Genomic DNA, 25,850 nt, shown 5'->3' with positions numbered 1-25,850 from the left:
TAATTCTGACCATTTTGCTGCCCGAGTTTAGCTCCTAACTTCAATCAGAAGCTGAGTAATTTTAATTTTAAGCGCTGCAATTGCTACTCGCAAGAGCGTAAAAATAGGTTTTGGCCAAAAAACTCAACAACCTGATCTTTGAGGACTTTGAAATTATGCTCTACCCTACTTAAACTGATGATTTTGAACAAGTTAATGCCCCGGATAAGCACCTAGCTCAATCAGAAGCCGAGATATCTCGTATTAAGTGTGCAAATTATGACTCTCGAGAGAAAAAAAGGGTGTGGTCATATAACTCAACAACCTGATGTCTAGTGACTTTAGAAATATGCTCTACCCCCCTAAAAGTGATGATTCTGAACAACTTCAAAGCCAAGTTGAGCTTTTAATTCCAATTAGAAGCGGAGTTATTTTGATTTTAAAGTCGCAAAAGTGCCAAAAAAAGGGCGTGGTCAATTGCGCAAAACGGCACCATAGTAACAATTTCTACCCAGGCCATATTTGTTTCTGATGGGTCACTTGAGCTATTCCAAGTCTCAAACCCCGGGCCGGAAGTTATATAGACGGGAATGTCTTCAGATCCATATGAGTATTTGGGAATTCTTGGCGCTCGATTGTAAATATGGGCGTGGTTATCTTATCTGGGAGTGGTCTGAAAGTCAAATAGATGTCACCAATCGATTTCTGGGGTCAAAAAACATAGGTCTCAACACCCAATTTGCCCAAAAAAATTGCTTACATTTTTGGAAATTTTTACGCTCAATTGTAAATATGGGCGTGGTTATCTTATCTGGGAGTGGTCTGAAAGTCAAATAGATGTCACCAATCGGTTTCTTGGGTCAAAAAACATTAGTTTTGATACCCTACTTGCTTTGATTGAGCAAATATGAATTTATATTAGGAAAAGGTAAGATTTTCCCACGATCATATAAAAGGGCGTGGCCACAGACCTGGTGGACACATAACTTTTTGTCTACCCAAATTTTTTTTGATCTATATACCCCAATAAACCCAAATAACATCACAAACCTCGTATACTCAAAACATTGTGCGGCTTTTCAGTCAGATACAGGATTAAACGCTGCCATTTGTAACCGTCATACATTTAATGTTTAAGGTATCAGTAAAATGGCATGAACAAATACAATTCAATATATACATATATTGTTTTGTTTATATATATATACTAAGATTAAAATATTTTTTGTTTTTGAGCGTTACCTGAGGACCCCAGGCTATTGTGTTCATTAACATAAAAGAATAAAGATTTGGCGGAATGACAGGCTGAGCGCGGCCCAGTAATTTGAGCGCAGCATAACTGTCACCAAAATTAAACTTGGTTGTTGAAGTACGCGTTGTTGGTTGTAGTGCGATGCACATTGCACTACTGGGCCGCGCCGTGCATCAAATAATGTTTCTCGCTAGATCGGAGAGATGCACCACTTGGCCTCGCCGAGCTGTGAAAGATTGACATTGTGAATCAAAGCTGTACGCGTCTTTAACAAAATATTAAGATCTTAGTTGACGATGCAATATTGCAATGCCAACCCTTCCAAATAATTATTTTACAAACCATGAAAACTATCCTGTCGAAACTTACTGGGCGGCGCTCAGCCTGTCATTCCGACGAATCTTTATTTGAACATAATAGCCTGGGGTCCCCAGGTAAGTTGAAACAAGAATGATTATGACTTGAATAATAACTCAATCTGTGTCCATTAATTGTAGTTTGCTGATTTTCGGGGATATGTTTTCTAATCGTTTTAAAGGACTTTATACTTGTAGGCCAGATTTTAATTAGTATATAATAATCACATTTAATTATAATATATTATGTAGAGGGGCATCGACATGCAACTTTACGCTACTGGTCCTATCTCATCCAGGATACTGAACTGTTGATCTTCATATGATCATCCTGTGATTCCCTTTAGTGCAATGGTCTGCACTCTCCGATCCTGTATCACCCTGGATTCTTCTCGACGTATCTTTGTAAAAGGTATATACCTTCTAGTCAATCTCTTGCTACTTCAAGTCCCCTAAGATATCTGATCTAAAGTTCGTGCTAGTTATATATATATGAAATATATTTTTGTCTGCTTTAATTGATACTAAATAAAATTGTTGTTTTCTTGAAATTGTTGTTTTCTTCTTGAATGAGTGTGCTTCGTAGCAGTTAAAACCTGAATTGTGTTATGATATGATTTTTTGACCTGACTCTTAGTTTCTTTCTGATCAGCTATCATCTCAGAGATATGATATACAAACCTAGTAGTGGAACAAAGGGTCCTTGTTCTGAGTGAAGCGAAGTGGTTTTAAGCTACTTGAGTTGCAGTTAGGATGTGTGACCCTGATGTCTAAGTATATTCTTTCGATGGGTGCATACTGTCTAACACCTGCAACATTGAGACTTGCTTCATGTTGGCCTTCCTTGAGAATGAAGTTAGTTGGACATGCAGGAGTGTGGATTCTATCCTTACATCCTTACACTTTGCTTCTTGGAAGTAGAAAGCTGCAGTGTCTCTTATGGTATTGTGGTGCATGGAAAAGTATTCACCTAATTTATGATCAAGGGCGTGGTAGACACTGTTCACATTGCCACAGCCATAGCGTAGATGTATGCTGTCTTGCAACTCTTGTCTGTTCAGAACATAATTGTAAAGATTATTTCAAAAACGTTTGCATTTGAGGAACCAGTAAATCTGTTAATCTCCCTGAGATTAATGCTCAATGGCTAGTGGGAACCCAAGAAACAGTACAGCAAGTAAATTTAAGTGGCTCCTAGCGTGTCTTCTAAAGTGCACCAGCTACCTGCTCAATTGGGTTGAGGGTTCCCCAGGCCCAGGTCATTTATCACTGTATAATTTTAAAACTATTTAAAGATATCAAAGATAAGAAATTTTTACTACGATGTATAGTGCTAGATTTTTATCTAGTCAGGTAAAGTCAGTTATGAATTTCTTTTGAATAAAGAAAATTGCTTAAAATTACCTATCTATCATAGCAAGAAGTATGACGGATGATATCAAATGTCTCACGGACTCCCGCATGAGAGCAATGGAGATCATAAAGCAAAAAATGGTTGAGATGAAAAACCAAAATGAGAAACTAAGTAAGTATTTACTCAAATCTTATAGTAACAGTTGTTTCCATTTGTTATTATTGTTGTTCTAAATTATTTCGGTTGTTGCCTGTTTTGTCTGATTGAAGTTAGAAGTATTATATTCTAACAGATTTTAACAAGAATTGCGCCCGTTGTTTCGTTTTGGCGGACGTTAGATTTCCATTCACTATTTAGATATAAATATAGGCTCCAATCAGCTCACTTCATAATAATAATATTGATACACATCAGTACACTATATACTACGCATGCCACGTACAATTTGGGCTCATTAACTAATACTATACATTTCAAAGTATACATTAAAATACAATCGCGCCGCTCACTCATTGGCAAGCTAGCTTTATACATCATATCTCCGCAAGCAATACTCGCACGCTACACTGAGCGGCGAGCGCTAGTTAACATGGTAACTAACGGAAGGAACACAACATACTCAGACCCACCTACCACAATCTCCAAAATCCACGTTTTTCTGCAAAAACGTCCATTCGTAACCTTTCACTATTGCCATTTTCCAAAAAATTGCACTGAATAGAGCACCTCTCTCTAGTTGCGTAAAGTTAGGTCTTTTTGGTGCCCTCTACAGCTTTTCAGCACCCCCGGAGCTTTTTGTACCTCTAAACATTTTTATTAGGTTATGTAGTACATTTTGCTGCCAAATTGGACGATTTTTTGCAAAAGAAATGTTATATTTGGGGAAAAGCATTCCTTCTGATGGCACTGTCCCCCCACAGCGTGAGCGGTGTTTGCTGAGACCTTAGTTATGCAACTACCTCCCTCTTTCTCTCCCTATCCCTTGTCATTCACGTGTTAAATTTCAGGTAATGAAAATGCCGAGCTGACAGACCGAAGTCAGACACTTGGTAAGAGCTATGAGGAGCTCATAATCGAAAACGAAAACCTCTCCAAGCAGCTCAAGTTAGTTTTCTTACTTATAACTTATTTAACTAAGGTGATATGTAATCAATACATTTGTATTCTTGATCGTGCAAATAATCCTATTCCATTCTATTATCTGTAAAGTTCAATCATGATCACGTTTTTCTACTGGTCAGTAGTATACGTATCTATATCATATTTCCATCATATCTGATTTTATTGAACCGCAAATGCTGAGCGGTAACTTAGTGCAAGACTTCAGTGGCCTATTTATTGTCCATTGTCCGTGTGTGAAGGTGGAGTCTGTGTACCAAGAACTTGCTCAACAAAATTATCAGCATGGTGTTACCCTCAAATCTGAGCTCATCTAGGTATGAACAAATGTGGCCATACCGCTCCTACTTTATTCCTTTGACCAAATATTTGCCAATTAGTTCCCTTGGTCATATATTCATAGCTAAAAGGAATGATGAACAGTGACTCGAGTCACAGCCTGAAATATCCTGCATAATAAAATTATTGAGTTTTATATAAATAGAGATAGTGTGAAAATTGTTCAGGTTGAAATGACATTCCTGTTTTTGATATCCTAGAATAAACCTGATAAGCTCCAAACACATTTATAAACATAACCTCATCAGTTATATCACGTGATCGTATGTTCAATAACGTCCTACCATCAATCAAGTGCTTTCAACCATTGTTGAGGCCATTATCGATATAAGATACAGGATTTAATAAAGTGAACGTTGACACTGTCATAACCAATTTTAAATAAGTCGCTATATAACAGGATGCCTATCTGAACTTGCTCTGTAATATTGCCGGAGTAAATACGTCATTCTTCAAAACAGTTACATTGGATGGAGCATACATTCCTCTTACCTTACTATTGAGTGCTGACTGTACACAGAAACTTGATGCCATTCCTGAGCCTTGCTATTAGGGAACACATTAGGGCGTGTCCCTTCAAATTCTGAATTTGTATAGAATTTATCTAGTAGGTGAAACTGAAAACTTGCACAGTCTTGATTGTAGTTACTTTCTGTACCTGAAGCTGACTGTACAACATATTTACAAAACCTATTACCGTGACGAGGTAATAAAGTATCTCATTACATCTGAGGGGGCCAGCAGGCCAGAAATGTTAAACCACCGCCGTATTTTATGGAAATATGACACCTGTCAACTCAATGGGGCAATCCTCGCCAGGGGGCCCTGTATAATTACACTCACACGGCGTACCTTACTACGTTATTATTATTATAATATGTGTGGCTAATGTGTGGGTAGACTGAAGTGGAATGGTTGTATGTTTGGTGGTTAAGTTATCTTTTATTATGCTTTATATGGAAGTTTTAGATTAAGACTCATTAAGAGTCATATTTATATCTATCTTTATGTCAGTTTATAAGGATATTTATCTGGAGTCCTTTGCATATTGCGTAATCAGCTAATGTATGGGCTTTTCCAAATGATTATAGTTGATTGCAAGGGTGTGGGAATGTAAGAGGCCATCGTTTTTAAATTCCTCGCTTTTTATTTAAGACCTAGAATAGTGAGGTTACCTCATAACGTTAAAATGTTGATTGTTGTTAGTTACTACTATATATATGTTATAAGTTATACATAGAACTTGAGACAGCAAACCTCGCTATAGTTACAGTTTCTGGAGTTTACATTGAAATTAATGTGATAATGTGATAACTACCAAATGTGGTGACCGTCCAAACCTATTTACACACTAAAATTTGTCTAGTGTGGACCTGGACCTTAGTTACCACTTACCAGTGGTCACAACTGATCGGACGACTTACAAGATAGGACTACCAAGTCCTCGGAAAGTAATGTCATGATCGATAATGGTATAACGTCATAATATACAATAGTTATTTTATTTATATAGTAAGCGAACTTTCAGGTGGGTTGATATCAGATTGATTCTCAGAAGCACGTGATCATAACTTACATGTGTAGCAATTGCATTTAGCATGGGAGGGCGCCGCACTGCTTCAACACTGATCATGAGATAGCAAGAGAGTTAGCCAACTTCTAACAGTTCTTAAGTAACGTGGTAACAAATCTAGCAATATCTCTCTCGTGAGGTGGACCCCAGTGATTGACTCAATGATATGATTGTTGTTGCTGTTGAGCTACAAGTGCTGTGTTCCAAGTGTGATGGTCTTAGAAAGAGGTGATGGTTTGGGTTTCAGGCGATTAACTGAATGTTATAGAGTGGTCACATATTACGTAATGATTGAGGGAGAGGGAGGGGTTCTAAATGATTACGCTATTGCTGTTTTACACAGCTATTGTAATTTAACACAATAGCTTTGTGTAAACTGATTACGGAGGGGGTTAAAATGTGCCAGAAATATAATTACATATTATATCTGAACGACCCCAAAGGACGCTTTGGCCTTGGTTGCAGCGTTAAGATTGCAATGGTCGAGGAAGTGATCAGCCAAGTTCAATTCAAATTGACTCGATCTGCATACTTAGCATCTTTTAGTGACATTATATTTGAAGAAGTGGCGCAAGTTTGGAATGCCTGTGATGCTGGCTTTTGATTGGTCGATGTTTAATGGTTGATCGTCACTATCGTGGTAATGTTTCAAAACGAACTCGCAACATTTTGTATCCCCTGATACCTAACAGTTACCATCATGTAATTATCAACATTGGTCAAATGTTGTCTACAAGTAAGTAACAGTAAGTACCGGTATTACAGTAAGTACCGGTATTACAGTAAGTACCGGTATTACAGTAAGTACCGGTATTACAGTAAGTACCGGTATTACAGTAAGTACCGGTATTACAGTAAGTACCGGTATTACAGTAAGTACTGGTAGGCGGTAATACCCATGTCTAATGTCTATACTCTATACAGTATGACAGTTGATAATCCTCCAGTCGAATGTAATAGTCTACATACTGTTGTCATAGTCCTACATACCCACCTACCTAGCAACTTCTACTACGAGTTACATCGATTAACCGGCTAGTAACTCTGTAGTAAACCACTGTCCATTTATACTCACAGTTTTGGAGAAGCGGGCTCTCAACGTATCGGCAAATATGTGGTGTCTTTAGTGTACCTAACGGTCTATAAATCTTTCGTCCTATTCCTGTGTGCTACATTTTAAAGCGGTGCATTATTGTGACCACAAAGGAAGTATGACATGTACTACACCGAGCATATTGCTCATATTATATTATATATATATATCGATAAACATGGTAATTTGTCGGTAGATAATACTTTAGGTATTATCAGCAAGCATAATACCTTTATTTCAGGTATTTTATATACGCAAGAGTAATTAACCATCGACTCATCGGATCCATCTTACTCTCAATCTAATACACCCGAAACAATTATTAGCCTGCATGAGTCATCATTATAAAAATGAGTTAACGTATCGAGAATCATTGTGTTTTAACTTATATTACATTACCTAGGACTTATTTACGTAATACTAGCCAGTCCCATTCTTCTTGAATTTGCCTTCCTCAGCTTCCTATAAGTACATTCAAACAATAGCATCCACACCAGCTGGAAATATATTAGCGACTGTAATTATTGGGGCCCGCTCACATGTACAATGTACATGATAAAGTAGTGCATTTCCTTATAGCTTTATAGTACTGGCGAGTCTTCGCATTAATACTCTAATGATAGGAACTATCTATTTGCAACTGCTGTCATTTTTCTCTTGCTAGACTTACATCATGAGGTTTTGTCCCCCAACTGTTTTAACTTAGACAGCTCATTTTCCGTCAGCATCATTTTGTTTTGTTTTTCCTATTGAATATGTCAACGACATGCCCTAAAATTCACATGGAATTTTGATGTTTGTCCGCAGTAACGCGCGTTGCTAAAATTTGCGAAATTATGTCCGCGCACGTGATAACTGTTTCATCTGTACGTAGAAATTAGATGTTAAAGTTATCCCGCCTCGTGGCTCCGAAACAACTTCATTACATTGAGTTTAGGGATCGTTCATATGAGTATTGCTGAAAGCACAGTGTAAGGCCTACTGTATATTACGTAATCAGCCGAGGGGGAGGGGCTTTCCAAACGATTACGCTAGTGTAATTTGGATACAATAGCTACAATATGTGTAAAACTGATCACGGAGGGGGGCTGGGGGTAAAAATGGTCTAAAAAGTGATTACGTAACATGAGAACGACCCCGGCCCTTATTCCTAATTCCATCGTGTATGGCATTAAGTAAATGTAATGAAACGCAACTTTATCCGCAGTTACTCCGATACTTTCCAGGGACCTAACAGAAACCAGCCAAAACACGGAGGACGAGTTGACTGCCCGAGTCAACATACTGAAGGAGGATCTGCACGAAGCGGATAAAAGGGCGGATAATTCGGAGCGGCAGGTATTTTTATATTCATATTATACTTACCTCAGTATGCCTACCCTGACAGGTCTTAAGGGGACATACACCAAAACTGTTTATGATTAGGACCGGGATTTGACTTCTGACAAGAATAGATCTGGATTCTTGGGAACCACGTTTGTTTGACGTTCAGGCACTGCCGAATCGGCAGTGATTTTAAGTTTTTATTGATCTGTGCAGCTGGAGGATGATTGGTTATGAAATTAAATCGCTGTCACGTGTCAGAAAAATATGGTTCACTTCCCCATCAGAATCCAGATCTATTATTTTACCTGACAGGTATCATAATGATACCTTTTTTGTGCTTCTCTTAAGTTTGAATGCGATGTGATGGGGACCACTGTTCTGGTTATTAGTAGTTACAGGGTGAAAGTTTGAGATTGTGTAATTTCGATCACAAGCCTGGTTAACAGACTAAGAAGGAGGGTTTGAAATGAATCCGCTAGTTTTATTTATACAAAAAAGCTAACTGTAAACTGTAAAGTGTTAACAGAGGACTGGGGTTTAAAATTACCAAAATCTGGCTTACATAGATTTTATTATGTGGATGATCCCTCACCAATAATTTAAGGGGTCCTTCACATAACGTAATAATTAACCCCACCACCTTCGTAATCAGTTTTACACATAGCTGTTGTGTTAAAATTACACTAGCGTAATCATTTAGAAACCCCCATCCTCCGCATCAGTGATTTAACGTAATATGTAAACGACCCCAATTACGTAATAAAAACACTTTTTAGCATTATCCCCATTCCAGGTGGTGTATTTGTTAAAGAGAGTTCAGCAACAGGAAGATCTTGTTGCAGCCTACATGGACGACTACAAGGGCACCGGCCAGTTCATCGACGATTCCATGAACGAACTAATTGATATTTGAGTGATCTCACAAAAACGTCATGTGACGTCATCATATCACGTGTTTCAAGGGTGCTGTAAATATGCTAAGTTTTAGGTTCATTACCGACGTTAGAGAAGAGCTATTGCTACCAATATTTCTTGATTAATAGGAATTATTAATAAGAATTATAATTGTTTTTATCCATAGGAAGCGTTTTGATCACATTAACAATCTTTTAGCTAGTGTACTGACAAATCATTAATTGTTGTTTAAAATCTATCCTAACAATCAACCGTAGATTAAACCACATTATTATTTTAGTCGTATTTTATTCAGAATTTAATAAATTATAAGCAGATTTTTACTTTCAGTTTTCGAAATCGAAGTAATAATTAAATGCTTCGTGATCGCTGTTAAATTATGCATTGTATCAGTTAAAATTGTGATTATATGTTTATTAATTTTACATTTAAATAAAAATTGTGGTTTAAGTTGTTGAGTATTATCAATAAATCGATTGATGAGCTGTTTTGTCTACAATATTTCGATCTTAATTAAGGTGAGAAACCGCACTTGACAAAATTTTAAAACTGGTTTAATACTGAAATCATCTCATCAATGGAGCATTCAATATAACGAAGTACGAGTATAGACGCGCACAAAACGACCGGATAGCTGTTGAAAATTGCATTGTTAAAATGTTATCTACAAATACAGAATAAAATAAGGTATCATTTCCGCTTTCTGTACAAAAAACAAATAATTTAAAATATTGTCTCCTTGGTTCTGAACAAACAGAATTATAAGATATTAAAATCGCTATTTAGATTATCTCGTAATCAACCAAACTTTCAAATATTCATGCTATCCACAATGGTTCCTACCATTCATGGCAATATGAGCTCATAACAAATAGTTTAGTTTAATCGACAGAACATAATATGATAGTATCAATACCCGACACTAAAACGGCAAACCCTAAGGTAATCATAAATTGTATCATTTAGTTGCAAGCACCAATCTTCACTGTTCTAAGATTTACAGAGCGACTCTGAATAGTCGAACACGAATATTCTGCAACAATTGGACAATCCTACAGGGTGGGCCAAAAGTCAGTGTGCAAACGTTGGCCTTAATAGCTCAGTCACTGAGTGCCCAATTGAAATACTTCCTTCTGGTATGACTTAGTACCACCACTGGTTCGAGGAATTTGTCAACTCGAAAAATATTCGCGTTCATTTTTTTCAAATGGAGGTTCATTTTCACATTTGTTTGATAGTTTGGATAATCGGATCAAGCTAAATGTTATTGAATTGTGTTTGGCCATTCGAATTACGTTTGCCCTGAAAGAATGAGAGTTCTAGCTTCTCAGATGACCGAGATATGAAGCATAACAAGCTTGTTCATTACGTGTGATCAGGTGATTGGTTTACCTAATCACGTGATAAGGTGACCCCGTTAACTACCCCGTTAAACATTATGGGAATTGTTAAGGGTGCCCAATTAAGGTGTCGTGTCACGGTGTCACATAATCACCCAGTCAATTTGTTAACGAGATACACAAAATGCTTGTTAACTTCGTCATTTCTAATCCGTTTTGCCTCATTTTTTCAGATCATATGCAACATTTGATAATCTACCGTCTCTAAAAAAATTAGGCGTTCAGGATTTTCAGAGAAAACAATATAGGTGTTTTAATATTGAATGGGCGTGGTCTAAAATATTCGAATTTTCAAATTTTGACGACGGAATCCTCGAACCAGTAAGTACAGTATGCCATCTGCAAAGCAACAGCTCTCAAATATAAAACTCAGCGGAGGTATAAGACCCAACGTTTGCACACTGACTTTTGGCCCACCCTGTACTAATATCCACAAGACGGGAGCTACAAATATCTAATTGGGATCAGTCTACTACGAATAATGGTTCTCCTTAGCGATCATCCGCTTCTCAAGTGACTTGTGGGCCTCCCGCAGCACTGTTTCCGTGTCAATAACTTTGCTGAGGATGGACGGGTTCAGTCCAGCCAGGTTATTCTTGAACATCTTCTGTTTAATTCTCTGTTTGTCCTGTTCTTCTACTCTTGATCTTAGTTTCTGAACGTCTTTGCTGCGTTTCAGGAGTTTGTCGTTCAGGGACTTGATCTCGTGATCTTTGGATTGTACCTTGAAACAGAAACTTTCAAAATGGCCAAGTTTGATTATGCTATAAATTAAATGGGAATTTATGGCAATGATTAAACGTAAACAAACTTCATTTTAAGTCATACTCGATCAGATATTCAAATATTCTGCTGGTTTAAAAAAATGTAATCCTCATTTAACTCACATCATGCTGAAGAGAGTGCATGAGTCTGGAGGGTGGCTGCTGACAAGACAAGTTCTCCACGTGCTGCAGGAGCCTGTACACTGCATCAAGTCTTGTAGACAGTCTGGATACCTCCGTCATCGCCCATGTTGCCTTCCTCTCGTTCACTCTCGTCTGCAATACGGTGCAGTGTGAATAGTGAATTGGAGCCGAACATCGAAGACAATGGTATTCCTTAGAGCATTCAATTTGGCACTCCAATTTGTAGTTAATATTTTATTAATGGAGATAAAGTATCAATAGAAAGAAATATTAATAGAAAAAAGTGTTAATATAAAAAAATGTAAAAGTATTAATTGAACGTGTCAAATCTGCAATGTCCACAATACCTGAACGGATTTGCAGTCGATGAGGCTGTTGTGGACAGCGTTTCTGAGAGCTCTCATAAGTTCTGGCAGTTCGTCCAACCAGTTAGAAGCACACAACAAGATGTAGTCCGATACTTGCATTGTAGAGGGAGTCAGGTTGTGAGGCGAGTAGGAACCTGTAAACATAATATAAGGGGTCTTTCACATATTACGTAATCAGCGGAGGGGGGGGGGGGGGGGGGGGTTTCCGCGCTAGTGTAATTTTGACACAATAGCTATGTGTAAAACTGATTACGGAGGGGGGGGGGGGGGTAAAAATGGTCCCAAAAAAAATGATTACGTAATATATGAACGACCCCTAAAGTCAGGTTAAAGCCAGTATAAAGCCAGGTTAAAGCCAGGTTAAATTCCTGTTAGATTGACTTTATAGTTTATTGACTTGATACGTGATCCCATACAGTAACCAGTGTGTGACAATATTGTAATTAAATGGGCTGAGTGTTTTTTAACACCATGAATCGCTCCCACACGGTAACAAAAGGTTGTACATTATATTGTATAGTGTTATCTTTTCATTTATTAATCTCTTCAAAATATTTTTTAACTTTAGCCGAGATAAAATCACTGAAATTATACCAACATTCCAGCCAAAAATACCGACTAAAATAAGAGCAGTAGAGCCTCTACCGGATTGGAACATTGCCATATAAAAACATAATGACCGCACTAACAATATTTGTTACATGGGCTGATTCTAACTTACTTTTTATCTAGACAGACACCAATTTGATATTTTGTCTAAAAGTTTAAACAACAAATTTATGAATAGAGAAACTTGGAGCCAATATTGGGCATGGATTGACGCCTAGAGATGTTCTAACGAAATCGTAACTATGATAAAAAAGGAGTTGAATAGAATTGATTAACAATTGGTTCAATAATGATTACTCTTCTATAGGACCGTTCACCACCGTCAGCCATTTTTTGGCAATTTTAGACCTCTCTGCAAGCCACTTTTCACATGTAGCTTTTGTGTAGAAATTTTGTATAGGAAGTTTTTTCAAACCCTCTTCCAAAGGCTGGCTAGTGGTGAACGATTGGACTATAAATCATAAATACCACTCACGGGGAGAGTATGTAGTAGAATTGTAGGCGTTGCCATAGGAATGATTATGTGTAGAAGTATGCGTGGTATTATGTGTCAAATTATGTGTAGCGTTATGTGTGACGTCATCAGCGGCACCATATCTCGGCTTGGCACAGTCCTCACAGCGGGACCTGCTCCTCTTCTCGTCAAGTAAACTATCTATAACCTGGCGAGACAAATCGTATCTTTAACATCCAGCTAATATTCTACTCCCCCTACTCTCAGCATGCACAATTTACTTTCATATCGGGAGAATTTAGCCGCAGATCATCGCGAACTTGGGATATTAACTTGAGCGATACTTGCAACATGAATTAAGATATGATATCTTAATACTTTATTGTGCAACTCTTCGTGAGAAGAAGATGCTCATCGGTGGCCATATTAAAACAAAAACCGTTGCGGTGATAAATATGCCGTTAAACTTTGCTGACCGTGCAAAATTCGAGATATGTGGTTAAACGTTTGCAGAGTTAATGGAGATAATAAGCAAACCGAACTGGTCCACACGAAGAAAATTCTTAAACCCAAAGTAAGACATGTAATGTAGCCTGATAGCCTTTGATCTGTTAAATAACTTCTAAAATACCTCGTTCTTATCACGAATTAGTTTACTCTTCTCCCGGAGAAGGCCCTCAGTGCTCTGCAGCTGCTGCTGTAACGAGTCCATCTTCTGGTTTAGGAGCAGCGACGAACTGAGACAAGATGACGGCATAAGTAAGCAGTTGTAATGACGTTATCAATGTTATATTAATATCATTGACATGATCACGAAGTCTTGAGAGATGAAAAAATGCCGCTGGACGTCAGCAAAACGTCTGAGTTGTGCAGCTTAAAATAGCTGTGGATTGTGGAAGATCATCCACGTGAAAAACACGTTCAAAGTTTGTTTGTAAACGTGTGATAACAAGGCCAGGATTATGCAAAGCTTACAAGCACAAGCTCTGATGAACAGTAGATGGAGGCTTGTTAAAACAGCGGCCAGAAATTACTAAAAGTGGGAAGGGCATATAATTAGCAGTTTGGTGTCGTCAATGTCGCGTTTTTGCAAGCTGGCCTGTATGTATCTCGTCTGACCTAATACTCTAATACTCTAATAGTTACTATCTAAGATTACGTGCCCGTCCCTGGTCATACAAGATTATAGATTACAAATTTACATTTTCAGCATATAGCTTTATAATAATATATGCTAATACTAACAGCTATATGCTGAAAATATGAATTTTATGTCCCTCCCTAGCTATTACCCATGTATGTACCTTGTATCGGAAGGCCTAGATTTTTGTTTGTGAAGTCTCTGTTCCAGCCCTTGAATCTTGTGTTCAGCCACCGCTAACTTGGATTGCGTGGCAGTCAACTTACATTCTGTATTTGACAGCTCCTGGAAGGAAGATAAATTCAAAGTGGCTGAAATTCTGAAAATAATTTCTTAGGGCTTTCATCATATTGGAGTTAGTTAGTTATATAGTTTTTCTCATCACCTGCAATAAATTGACCCGTCAAATTTTGTTTCCCACGCTATATTTTGTCTTACTATTAAACTAGTTACTATCCCAACCTGTACGGACTGCTTGAGTTTCCCTTCTAACTCTGAAAGACGAGACTCTTTAATTTTGAGTCTCTGAGCAGTCATTCTGTGATCTGATGCCATATCAGTACCTGGAATACATAATATATAATTGTCAACGATTTGAATATTTAAAATTGCCAACACTAGACTCTGCACTAGATTCAATATTAAAATGTTTATCAAAAGAAGCGCAAATTTCATAAGATATGTAACGGAGATCAAATTATTATTTGAGCGCAGCAGCACGCATGCTGTTCCCATGCTTTAAAAAACATTATTTTCATGCATGAGAAATGTCAAAAGAACAATTTAAAGACTGTCTGAAACATGACTGACCATTAATGTCGACATTGCTGTACTCATGTTGATCGTGACTATTTGCGAGACTGTACCCGTTACTGGGTTTTTCGGGGGACTGCAGCAAACTTGTTGAGATCAGGTTATTAATCTGGAAAAAGATGGGAATGAAATTTCACAATATTCGCAAATAAAGTAGTGATTTTGAAGAGAAATTATTTCCAGAGTATTATATCGAATGTTGCTGCTTTGGACGGAAATTGAATTGAGTCACTCACAGTACTGTCCACCCAATATTAGCCCCAATCTAACTAAACGTTAATACTAACACTGTAAACAGTAAATTACCCTCCCCCACAAACAAGAGCACTGAGATTTTCTGAATTTCTTGCTATTATGCGACAAATGAAGTCTTACTAAAAGTGGTATAGCATAATAGTAAAAGATGGTAAAAGCGGATAAAGGTGGTAAAAGTGGTAAAAGGTGGTAAAAGTGGTAAAAGGTGGTAAAAGTGGTAAAAGGTGGTACAGTACCTGAACTAACATATCCCTAACATGTCTATCTTCGGAGTTAGTAGAGTTTAGTTTCTCTAACAAGTCCTTCATCTCCTTCCGGAGTGCGGCTATTAGCTCTCTACTCTCTAACAGGTTAGAATGCAGCAAGGAGTTTTCTCGTTGTAGTGCTGCAAGATCCTCCTGGAAGTTAGGAGGGGGTTAATGTGACCATCACTAAATTCAGGAGGATTATTGTTTGAGTCTTTTTAAGTTGTGACTGTGGAGCCATTTGAGATTTTCCGGAAAGAAACATCAAAAGTCGCCCTTCTAGAAGTTTGAAGCTACCAATTTGTCTGGTACAACATTTTTATAAAAATACAAATACTCGGGCAGTCTATCAAAAAGAGGACAATAATGAAACAAAAGAGAAAAAAAAACAAAAGAGAAAAAATACCTCAATAATAATAAATCTCTCTTTCTGATAATCCTTCGGAATTTCAATATCCACTGAATCAAACGCAACCATTTTATCGTGCTATAGCAAAAATTACAACAACAAATTTTCCTGGAGCAAAATGGAAGAGATAGCAGGATTGTGAGCGAGTTTGAGTTTTTGAAAACGAGTCACAAGCAGAGCCACATGGGGCGTCGGTCTCCGGCCGTCTTCATTGTTCAAATTCTATAAACATTATGAAAATATTTTAAATCATCGCAGCAAAAAACGTAATGTTATAAACATTTAAACAGTACAACAAGCATGAAAAGAGAGGTGTACTATAAGCCTTGGTCTATCAATCACGTGTTCGAGGAAAATAAGCATGTGATTTAAACTCGATACAATTTGCCGGCAATCCACGACGGTTTTGACTGGTTTTACCAATGTCGGTCATTCTGCCGAAACCGCGGGAAAATATGCCAGCTTCCAATGGATCATGCGTCGCCGATGCCTTGAACTCTATCAAAAGCTTCTTAAGCGTGCTGTTTAAAGTCAAGGACGGACTTTATACATGATGCAATTGAACAAGCAAGTATTAGTTTAACATAAAAACAATAATTCCCGTCCCGGAGCACCGTGTTGAGGGACGAATGTGGTGGCTAACGATCGGGGAGCATAATTCGACCACTCTTTTAACACCACATCAACTGTCACATAAACTATCAACCGAAACAACGATCACAGAATTTAATAATCCGTGAAAATCTATTCAGCATTGTTTGAATTATTTGATTCGATTGACCACGAACAGAATCGATTTATGAACAATAAGCTCGGGCAAAGTATGCATTTAAAAGATCTTTTAAAACCATGATGAAAATGTCACAAATTTATCGCATGGTAGCCCGTCCACGCCACCTTATCTTTTTAGTGAAAGGGGAACCGAGATCAAAGTTGCAATTTTCGGAATAAACAACAAGCCATTGTTGTAAGGTGGTAAAAGTACCACGTTATTGGGGGACACGTTACAGTAACTAATCCCTCCAGGTGGCGGAGAGCAAAATATCATGCTAGCACTCAGCCAGTTGTCCTCCCCAAGAATAGACGGACATGGAATAACCAGTATTATTACAATCATTCTATACATCTCCTTTTTAGGAGATCTAAAGTGTGTTTTAAATGTCCTTTTTAGGAAATATCAAATATCAAAACCCGTAGAAAAAGTGACCTGTCCGCCGTGCACAGCTGTTTTAAAAACAGAACTCAAACTTATCAAAATAAAATCAGAGTTCGAAAAGAAAAGAACATCTTACCGGACGGTCGTATCGTCTGTGGAGATCAGTGACGTCATTGTCACTGCAGGAAATAACCCCACTGGTGGTTTGTAGAGAGGACGTGTTGGATACTTGTCTGTCACGTGACCCGATCAAAGCGTTCACGACTAGTTCTATTGCGTCCTTAAGTGACTCCACCAGGAAATCTGGAAAAATTGACAATTTAAGATCTTAAAACGGGGGGTGAACATTTCAATCAAATTCCAGTCATCGCCAATTCATGGATATTGAACATTTCTAATTTTGATTTTAAACATTTTGACTATTCTCAATTTTGTTCTTAATGAAGAAAAATCAAACAACTGATTCAAATGCAGCAAGAATTTTTAATCGATTCAAATAAGTTTAAGATATGCAAGAAAGGAAACCAATAAACATTATCTAGCAAAGTCACTCCAACTCAAACACGGTCACAATAAGTTCTAACTTCTATCCCATCATACTAGTCAGCAAATTAATAATATCCTTTTCAATATCCCAGTTCCCAGTTTCCCACTCAACATTATTTTAAAACGACTTAAGTAGAAGGACAAATCTAATTGCCGACCCAACTGATATAACCAATAAAATATATTAAATTGCTAAGCGACAAGAACAGTCTCCTAGGACATCGCCAGGCTGCTAGGTTACCCTCAAAAAATACAATATCAGAATCCTCAGTCACCATACAGTCCCACCCTACAACGTTTAACCACGAGTAAGGTAAACTCTCGTGTGTTTCCACAGCTGTCACAACAGCTTCAGCTACCCCCGGGTAGTACACTCCCAGCCCTTCAGAGGAAGTGTTGACGAAGTTGGGGTTGTACCACTTGCCGTAGTTACAGGTCAAGCCAGTGTGAGGGTCTATCATGTAGCAGTTGGTTGCTCCGTGGGATGTCTCCGAGGCGGATCCTGCCCACACCACAATGTCGACCAGTTGAACATTTCCAGTGGGGTCTTTGGCAGTGAGTATGTCGAGTGAGTGAACCTTGAGATCGGGGTGAGCGGCAATGAACTCTATCAACAGGCAGGGTTTACCAGGATACTTGCTCTGGAAGATCTGCTCGATGTCTTCGGGGGACTTGTAGTCATTTCCATGCCTCAAGAACAGGTCTCCAATTCCCATACATGAATCAGTAACTTTAATCAGGAGAGATTTGTACTCCTCCAGCTTTTCCTTCAGTTCTAACTTGTCTCCGTCCCACACGCCTATCTCTGTAGGTATCCTAGCTCCCTGATCGCTCAGCTGCTTCCTCCAAAACACCTTGGTCGTCTTGTCTGTGTCCCAATACATGGTCTGTATCGCTTCTTGATGAGGTCCTAGAATGTAGAAATTTCCCACATAATTACACAGTTCCTGGCTAAAATCGAACAGAACACTTGCGGTAGGACTCAGGTTGTTTGTGAAGAACTGCAGGGATTCCAGTGCGTCATCATTTACATTGAGCATGGGCAGGAAGGAGAGGTTGTTGAAAATGAGGGTGTTCAGGAACACGATGATCGGCCAAAACGGGAGGAGTACCACGGAAGAAATAGCTTTGATTTTCCCTGAGAATATCTTATTGAAAAGATAGGTGTATTTGATAAGTGAGATAGGTCGGGAAAGAAGTGCACAGAAGAAGGCGACCAAAGCCAGGATAATTCTAGAGGAGATGTCACAGATAGAGAACCATTTCTCTCTCTTAACCTGAGGCAATGTGGTGTCCTGATGTATCTGGGTAGCGATTATAACTTCTTTCTCCTTCATTGTATGGGCTTTGGGACCCACACAAAATCTGGTTAAACACCTGATTTTCAAAAGTTTAAGGAGAATCTCCAGAATGTTCCACAGTACCGCAGCACCGGACCATATCAAATACACTGAACCAAAAACACGAAACATATCCAGCACTATACAACAAAGCATTGTCCAGATCAAGGAAACGTCTCAGGCTGGTAAATGTTACTTTCCGATTTTATTATATAGGCGTTGCTGTAGGCTTCCTTTGTCTTGCTAACTCCTGCAGCAGGACTGAAAGAAGATACACGCAAGGCAAATAACAATTGTTAAGCAAAGTTGGAATGATGCCACACAAAAAAGATTTAAGAAGGGAGAGAAGGAGATGTCGATGCAAAGCACTGCAAATCAGGACACACTCACTAAATTGGAGGGGTGACAGTTTAATAGATTTGCTACGTGATATAAGAACACCTGTTCTCACCACGGGGGTTACCGTTGCTCTGCCCGATTGTACAACGATTAACACTGCTTTCAATCAAATCATCCTCGATTATATGACCTTTTGGGGAGGATTGATTGTATTATTGTCCCTTTGTAAAGTCCACCACAAAAATTATATAAATCCGGGTGGCGTTACAATTTGTTTATCAGGTCTTAATGGAAAGGATCTGGTCGATAAATAACAATACTGGTAACCAGCAGTGGCGACCACTGGGACAGTGGGACTGGTGGAGAACAAAAGAATTATCACTGATTGTATTGCCGGGTAATATTAAGTCCAAGGATTGCTCAATAAAGGGCTCCTCCTTACTGTCCAAATGTGGTAAAAGGATCAAAGATACGCTCGAACAACCCGAACATACAGACTAAAGAATTGCTGATAATTCTAGTAAGCCTGGCCGTATCTTAATCTTGGAGCTAAAAAGTCAACCTACAAGACAAATGACAAGTTCCAGGTATTAGCTAAATGGGGACGGTGTTTTAAATACAAACTAACGCTCCGAGCAGCTATAATGGAGCTAAAAGCACCTGTACTTGACATCCAGTACATTGTGAACCCTCCACAAGTAATAAGTATACTCTTTTATATACACAGCTCCACCCTTTTTGAAATGTTGCACAAGAAAGTAACAAGATGTCCCACCTCGTTTCCTGCAGCTTCAGTTTGACTGGGTTATTAATAGACTATAGTACTTCCCCCGTCCCGGTCCCCTGGTCCCCCGTACCCCCGTCCCCTTCTCCCTGCACCACTTTTACACAAAGCCTTTGTGTAAAAATGAAACTAGGTTTTAGAAAGCCCCTCCCTTTCTAGGCTGGATTACAAGTATTCCACCACAAAGAAGTAACAACATGTCTCACCTTCGTCGTGCATGGCCAGTTGAAGAGGGTTGTGGGTGTCGTTATTGTAGCGGTGTAGCTGCCGAATTAGATCATGAATCATCTCGTGTATTCGTCGCAGCTCCTAAACCATTAATTAATGTTAATTATTCAATTATGGAATGACAATGATTAACATGCTATATATTCTATTCCTACGCGTACGGTTATAAAAGGTAGATGGATTACATTAAGACATACAAAGTGTTACTTACATGTACGTGTATTGTATAATTTATATTGTATAATTACTATAATATATTAAGGGGAGATACACCAAAACCGTTTTTGCTCCGAACATCGATTTTATTTTATATTATTTTTAAATAGACAAAAAGAATAAGATTGTACACCTTCAAAATTTTTAAAAAATATTCCCTCATCGAGAAAAAAAATATTTTTCTTTTTCGAAAATTTTTAAAATTTGGAGAAGTCTGTCACTGTAATACCGATAGTTCGGCCATTTAAAAAGTTTTTTGGCTGATTTTTTTACTGAACATTACTTACACTCCGTACTAGAAGCCATTGAAAGGATTATATAATTGAACAATAAATGACCAAGTTACAGACCGAACAAGGTGAAAAAAGAAAAATTGGGATTTTTGCCTACCACCAAAGTTGTACATTTCACCACCCGCCCAGGTCATCAGATATCGCTTCAAAAATTCTTGTGAGTGTGGTTGGTGATCATGGCAAGCTTTTTGGAACCGGATTTCTCTCAATTTTGAGTTTTAAGCTATGCAATGTGGCCTCAAACGACTTAGTAAAATTCATCGTAAAAAAGGGCAAAAAAGGCAGATTTAAGGCTTAAAATGCCTTTAACTCAAAAAGTATCAGTTTTTTTGAAATAATTTTTACAGGATCGTAATAAGCTTGGTAAGACGAATCTTTTAGTACGACATTTATAATATATAATAATATTCAAAGCCACAAAATTTGTAAAAAAATGTGTACAATTTGTACAAAATTTATACAAGGGGGGACCCTTGTGTTCGAGCTAGAAAATTATTTAAGACAATTTGTCTTCTAAAAGCACCTATTTGGTACTAAAAGATTCGTCTTACCAAACTGATTACGATCCTGTAAAAATTATTTCAAAAAAAACTGATACTTTTTGAGTTATAGGCATTTTAAGCCTTAAATCTGCCTTTTTTGCCCTTTTTTACGATGAATTTTACTAAGTCGTTTGAGGCCACATTGCATAGCTTAAAACTCAAAATTGAGAGAAATCCGGTTCCAAAAAGCTTGCCATGATCACCAACCACACTCACAAGAATTTTTGAAGCGATATCTGATGACCTGGGCGGGTGGTGAAATGTACAACTTTGGTGGTAGGCAAAAATCCCAATTTTTCTTTTTTCACCTTGTTCGGTCTGTAACTTGGTCATTTATTGTTCAATTATATAATCCTTTCAATGGCTTCTAGTACGGAGTGTAAGTAATGTTCAGTAAAAAAATCAGCCAAAAAACTTTTTAAATGGCCGAACTATCGGTATTACAGTGACAGACTTCTCCAAATTTTAAAAATTTTCGAAAAAGAAAAATATTTTTTTTCTCGATGAGGGAATATTTTTAAAAAATTTTGAAGGTGTACAATCTTATTCTTTTTGTCTATTTAAAAATAATATAAAATAAAATCGATGTTCGGAGCAAAAACGGTTTTGGTGTATCTCCCCTTAACGTCTACTTACTTTCATTATAACAGTATAAAAGTGAAAAGTTTATTCAGAAAAATCAGAATTTTTTGAAAGAATCACCAAATGAGACTGAATCAGGTGGTCCGTGGTGATGATTCTTGAATTTTTTCGGTACTCACATTTTCGAGATCCTTGCGTTCCTGTCGATGATGGTCGCGCTCAGATTTTATTTCACTAATAATCGTATCCTTCAACTTATCCCCTTCATCTTCTCCTGCGACGTAATCATTCGTTTTTGCTGACACTTTTACTAATTACTATAAAAGTAAATATATTTTGTCACGTAGTATAATATATGGTATGGCACAGTCGAACAATTACTATTGAGTGAAATTGAATCTAAATATTTTAAACAAAGACAAACCAGTATCAGGGTCTATATTATCAATGTTCTCGTAGATGACATTATCATACAAGTTTCCAGGTAAGGGAGTGGTGGAGAGCTGATCCTTCAAACTTAACACGGAGTCCTCAAGAGAGCGTTTGGTGTCTTGCAACTCCTGAAATAAACATTTTGAAGATCTGTATCAGCTTTTACATTACAACCTTAATTTCAGATGAAACTTATACTTTGTTGCTTTTAATCTGAAACTTTCATTCAATCTCGAAGTGAGTTTTAAAATCAAATTTGTCAGTGAATATGCACTTGTCAGTATCTCATGTCAATGTTTATGCACTTGTCAGTATCTCGTGTCAATATCTCGTGTCAGCAGTCAGTATCTCGTGTCAGTGTTTATGAACGTACTTTAACCCTGTCCTCCATGTAAGATTTCCGTGCGGAGAGAGCGCCCATATTCGAATCTTTTTCTGCAATCCTCTTCTTTTCCTCCTCCTTCAACCGTTCTATCTCTCCTTCAATATTCTGGTTGGATTTTCTCAATTTCTCCATGTCTGATTCAAGTTTCTTTACCTGAAATTGTAATTTAAAGGCATTTAGCTATGACAAATTTTCGCGTACATCTTATTATTTCGATGATCTTATATTTTACTAAAGAAGATAACATTGACAACAACCAACCTCAAACAATGCTTTTCCTTTGTCAGTGTTCAATTGCTTTAAGTTTTTATCCATCTTTTCTCTCTCATTAATCAGCTCCGAAACCTGATTCCTGTAATCTGCCAACTCCTGCTGGGCCTTACTCTTCTCGTGCTTCAACCTCGTCTTTTCCTCATGTCCTTGACTCTGAAAATAACGGTTTTAACAAGTTTTAATCATGTGTTCTAGATTTCGTTCTGAGTTGGACGGTGGCGAGCGGAACTGAGACTTGAGGTCGCAGAACAGATGGTATTCAGGAAATAATGTAGCAGAGTCGGGGGACCTTTGAATTAGATGAACATGAAATTGGCATGGTGGTTACCGCTCTTTGTGGATTAGTGGACAGTAATTCTGTGTGCTTGTTATTGAGATCTTTGATAATATAACGCCTAACTGCTGCTTTTCTGAACTTCTATAAGTGAGATGATCTGTTCTACGTGCAGTGAGTGAGTGATCTTAGGAGGTGTGATAATGTTTGTAAACAAACAGTAAGGTTTACTAAACACTGATGATCAGCAACGTTGTGAACTGTGTCAAGCTGGCCTTTCCGTGACTGTGAGCGAAAATGATTCCGTGACACCACGTAACAATGATGACGTCATGAGAGTGAAACTATGTGACAATGATGACGTCACGAGAGTGAAACCATGTGACAATGGTGACGTCACGAGAGTGAAACCATGTGACAGTTATGACGTCATGAAAGTAACACCATGCGACCACACTGACAACATCTATCGTGAGACGAGATGAGATGTGCTTGATGACAACAACCTTGATTTTGAGGAGTTCCTCTTTGAGTTCATCAAGTTCGTCAGTCAGGGTCACTCTCCTGACCTCGCCCTCTTTCAACTCCTCTTCCAGTAGCTCTAGTTCCTCTGTGGTCCGCTCATAGTCCCCTTCTAACGTCTTCATGTCTTCCTGCACAATCCATGGGTTGTGGGAACAAGTTATAACGGAACAAAGGGACTTCCTATTGGAATATTTTCAAGAATAGTTACAAACAATGAATTAAAAGGCCAATTATTACGATCATATTAACCGACGACAAGTAGGTAACACCATGTTCAACTTATTTATTACATTACTTTTACATTTTGTGCTACATGCAGTGATACTGACATGACCCCGGATTATTTGACCTCTTAATTTATCATTAACTATACATTTACTCTGTGGTACTGGTAGTGGTGTATATTGTAGTGTTAATTGCGTGTCACCTGATGAACAGCAAATCTTCAAGCAATTAACCATCTTTAAGTTAACAAACATAAAATTCATCTCCTACGGAAAATAATTCATCTCTTTAGGAAGAACCATTGTTAAACCTGATAGTTAATATTGAGATGGGATACCGACCTTGCAATATTTGAGGTCCTCATTAGCGTCAGAGAGACTCTGTTTGAGGGAGAGGATCTCCTCGTTAAGTTCGTTAACCTTGCTCTCATTTACAATGTCGCTAGTTTTACGGAGCCCTCTTGCTTCCTCCTTCAGTTCACCTACCGAGTTAGTTATGGAGTAAACTGAGAAAGCTAGCCTTTGTATAAACTCTTCCGGTCATAATATTGTACCACATTCATTTAATTCGGAGATTCCAAGTAGAAAAATAAAACACAACCATTGCTTACATATTTCTTTGTTTAAATCCTGGACTTTCTCCCTAAACATTTCGTTATCTTGCTGGAGAAGGGTATTTTCTTTGGAGCACTCCGCGTTTTCCTGCGTTAATAATCATATCAAACACTGTCGAAACATTTTCAAACAAATACTCAATTGAAAACATCCGACACGATACTTATAAAGCAGTCATCAAATCAAAACGAGATTATGGAGCAGATCTCAGAGATGGGGATACAGGGAGAAATGGGAAAGATGGGGATACAGGGAGAGAAGGGGATGGGATCAGAACTGGAAAAGCACCACATCTGAACAAAACAAGAGTATAATTTACTCGTTCGTAAATACAAAGCAAATCTTCAGGTTTTACGAGTGAACACTAATATTATAATATAGTACTATCATTATTTAATTTTTGAACCTTGGAAAGTTTCTCCACGTTCTGTTTAAGAGACTTGGCAATGTGTTCATCCTCCTGTCTCTGTTGTTCTGTCTCCTCGATGTTACCTCTCAGTATGGCAGCCTGCACAAATATTTAGAGTTATATCAGCGGTTAGCCCTGACGAATAGTTGATATTGTGGGTGTTAAGAAGGCTAAGATAGTGACACCATGATGGTCCCGTGGTAAAATGTGTGGTGATGAGGTTAAACGGTAGTGTCCCCAAGTATACTTTTTGAGCTAATGTAGACTTTGTAAGCTAATGTAGCTTTTGTGACTTCGAGTTCGTGAGTTAATGTATCTTGATTTTATTGTAGCGGTCTGTGCTAAGTTGGCGATGAGATGATTAAGCCGTGGCCATATAAATCTTTATAGTGACTTGACGCAGAGTTGTGCGGGATGTTGAGCTTTGATAATGATTTCTGGCTGCGATGAATAAACAAGAAATACATTTCTCCTCAGCAAATGATGCTATCATTAATTTATTCGCAATGGCCAGCACCTCGTTCTTAGAGATATCATTGTTGATTTTAGCCTGAGCTAGATTGTGTCGAAGCTCCTCAATCTCTTCGTTTGCAGCAGCCAGATCTGCCGTTAGTTCAGCAAGTTCGCTCATTCTGTCTGGAGAGTCTGCCAGCCTCAGCTGCAAGGTCATGCCAGCTTATTATTAGCAAGTAATCAGCTTTTATGGGGGAAACTTTCAAGAATGAAACAGCAAATAGTTTTTGTTGTACTAGCGATGCAAGCTTTATATCAGCTTAAAT

At 38.1% G+C, this 25,850-nt stretch overlaps 2 protein-coding genes across 7 annotated transcripts in view; one reads left to right on the top strand and one right to left on the bottom strand.

The window, feature by feature from the left end:
- Positions 1-3,008: 3,008 nt before the first annotated feature.
- LOC134821188 (M protein, serotype 6-like) lies at positions 3,009-9,736 on the top strand. Its single transcript, XM_063831869.1, has 4 exons — positions 3,009-3,112; positions 3,949-4,045; positions 8,292-8,403; positions 9,185-9,736. Exons 1-4 carry the CDS (start codon positions 3,013-3,015, stop codon positions 9,302-9,304), a joined length of 429 nt encoding a protein of 142 aa, XP_063687939.1. The 5' UTR covers positions 3,009-3,012; the 3' UTR covers positions 9,305-9,736.
- A 201-nt stretch (positions 9,737-9,937) lies between these two features.
- The window catches only part of LOC134821176 (coiled-coil domain-containing protein 186-like), a 34,702-nt gene continuing 18,789 nt past the window's right edge, over positions 9,938-25,850 (bottom strand). For 4 of the 6 annotated variants that reach the window (XM_063831846.1, XM_063831848.1, XM_063831851.1 and 1 more), the window contains 21 exons: positions 25,589-25,729; positions 25,069-25,170; positions 24,659-24,749; positions 24,390-24,529; positions 23,805-23,951; positions 23,013-23,177; positions 22,740-22,904; positions 22,359-22,494; positions 22,114-22,208; positions 20,280-20,382; positions 17,201-17,367; positions 15,491-15,652; positions 14,997-15,108; positions 14,649-14,749; positions 14,350-14,471; positions 13,677-13,782; positions 13,067-13,253; positions 11,962-12,116; positions 11,594-11,746; positions 11,124-11,430; positions 9,938-10,358 (listed from right to left, as the gene is read on the bottom strand). In XM_063831846.1, coding sequence (XP_063687916.1) covers positions 11,179-11,430; positions 11,594-11,746; positions 11,962-12,116; positions 13,067-13,253; positions 13,677-13,782; positions 14,350-14,471; positions 14,649-14,749; positions 14,997-15,108; positions 15,491-15,652; positions 17,201-17,367; positions 20,280-20,382; positions 22,114-22,208; positions 22,359-22,494; positions 22,740-22,904; positions 23,013-23,177; positions 23,805-23,951; positions 24,390-24,529; positions 24,659-24,749; positions 25,069-25,170; positions 25,589-25,729 — 2,802 coding nt within the window. In that variant the 3' untranslated portion in view covers positions 9,938-10,358; positions 11,124-11,178. The remainder of the gene's footprint in view (positions 10,359-11,123; positions 11,431-11,593; positions 11,747-11,961; positions 12,117-13,066; positions 13,254-13,676; positions 13,783-14,349; positions 14,472-14,648; positions 14,750-14,996; positions 15,109-15,490; positions 15,653-17,200; positions 17,368-20,279; positions 20,383-22,113; positions 22,209-22,358; positions 22,495-22,739; positions 22,905-23,012; positions 23,178-23,804; positions 23,952-24,389; positions 24,530-24,658; positions 24,750-25,068; positions 25,171-25,588; positions 25,730-25,850) is intronic. The other 2 variants (XM_063831849.1, XM_063831850.1) reach the window with 1 other exon arrangement.

The sequence above is a fragment of the Bolinopsis microptera genome, chromosome 9, assembly GCF_026151205.1.
Source record: "Bolinopsis microptera isolate Bmic1 chromosome 9, MBARI_Bmic_1.0, whole genome shotgun sequence".
Taxonomy (NCBI): Eukaryota; Metazoa; Ctenophora; class Tentaculata; order Lobata; family Bolinopsidae; genus Bolinopsis; species Bolinopsis microptera.
Note: the sequence above shows the minus strand (reverse complement) of the source record. Positions and strands in the feature narration are given on the sequence as shown.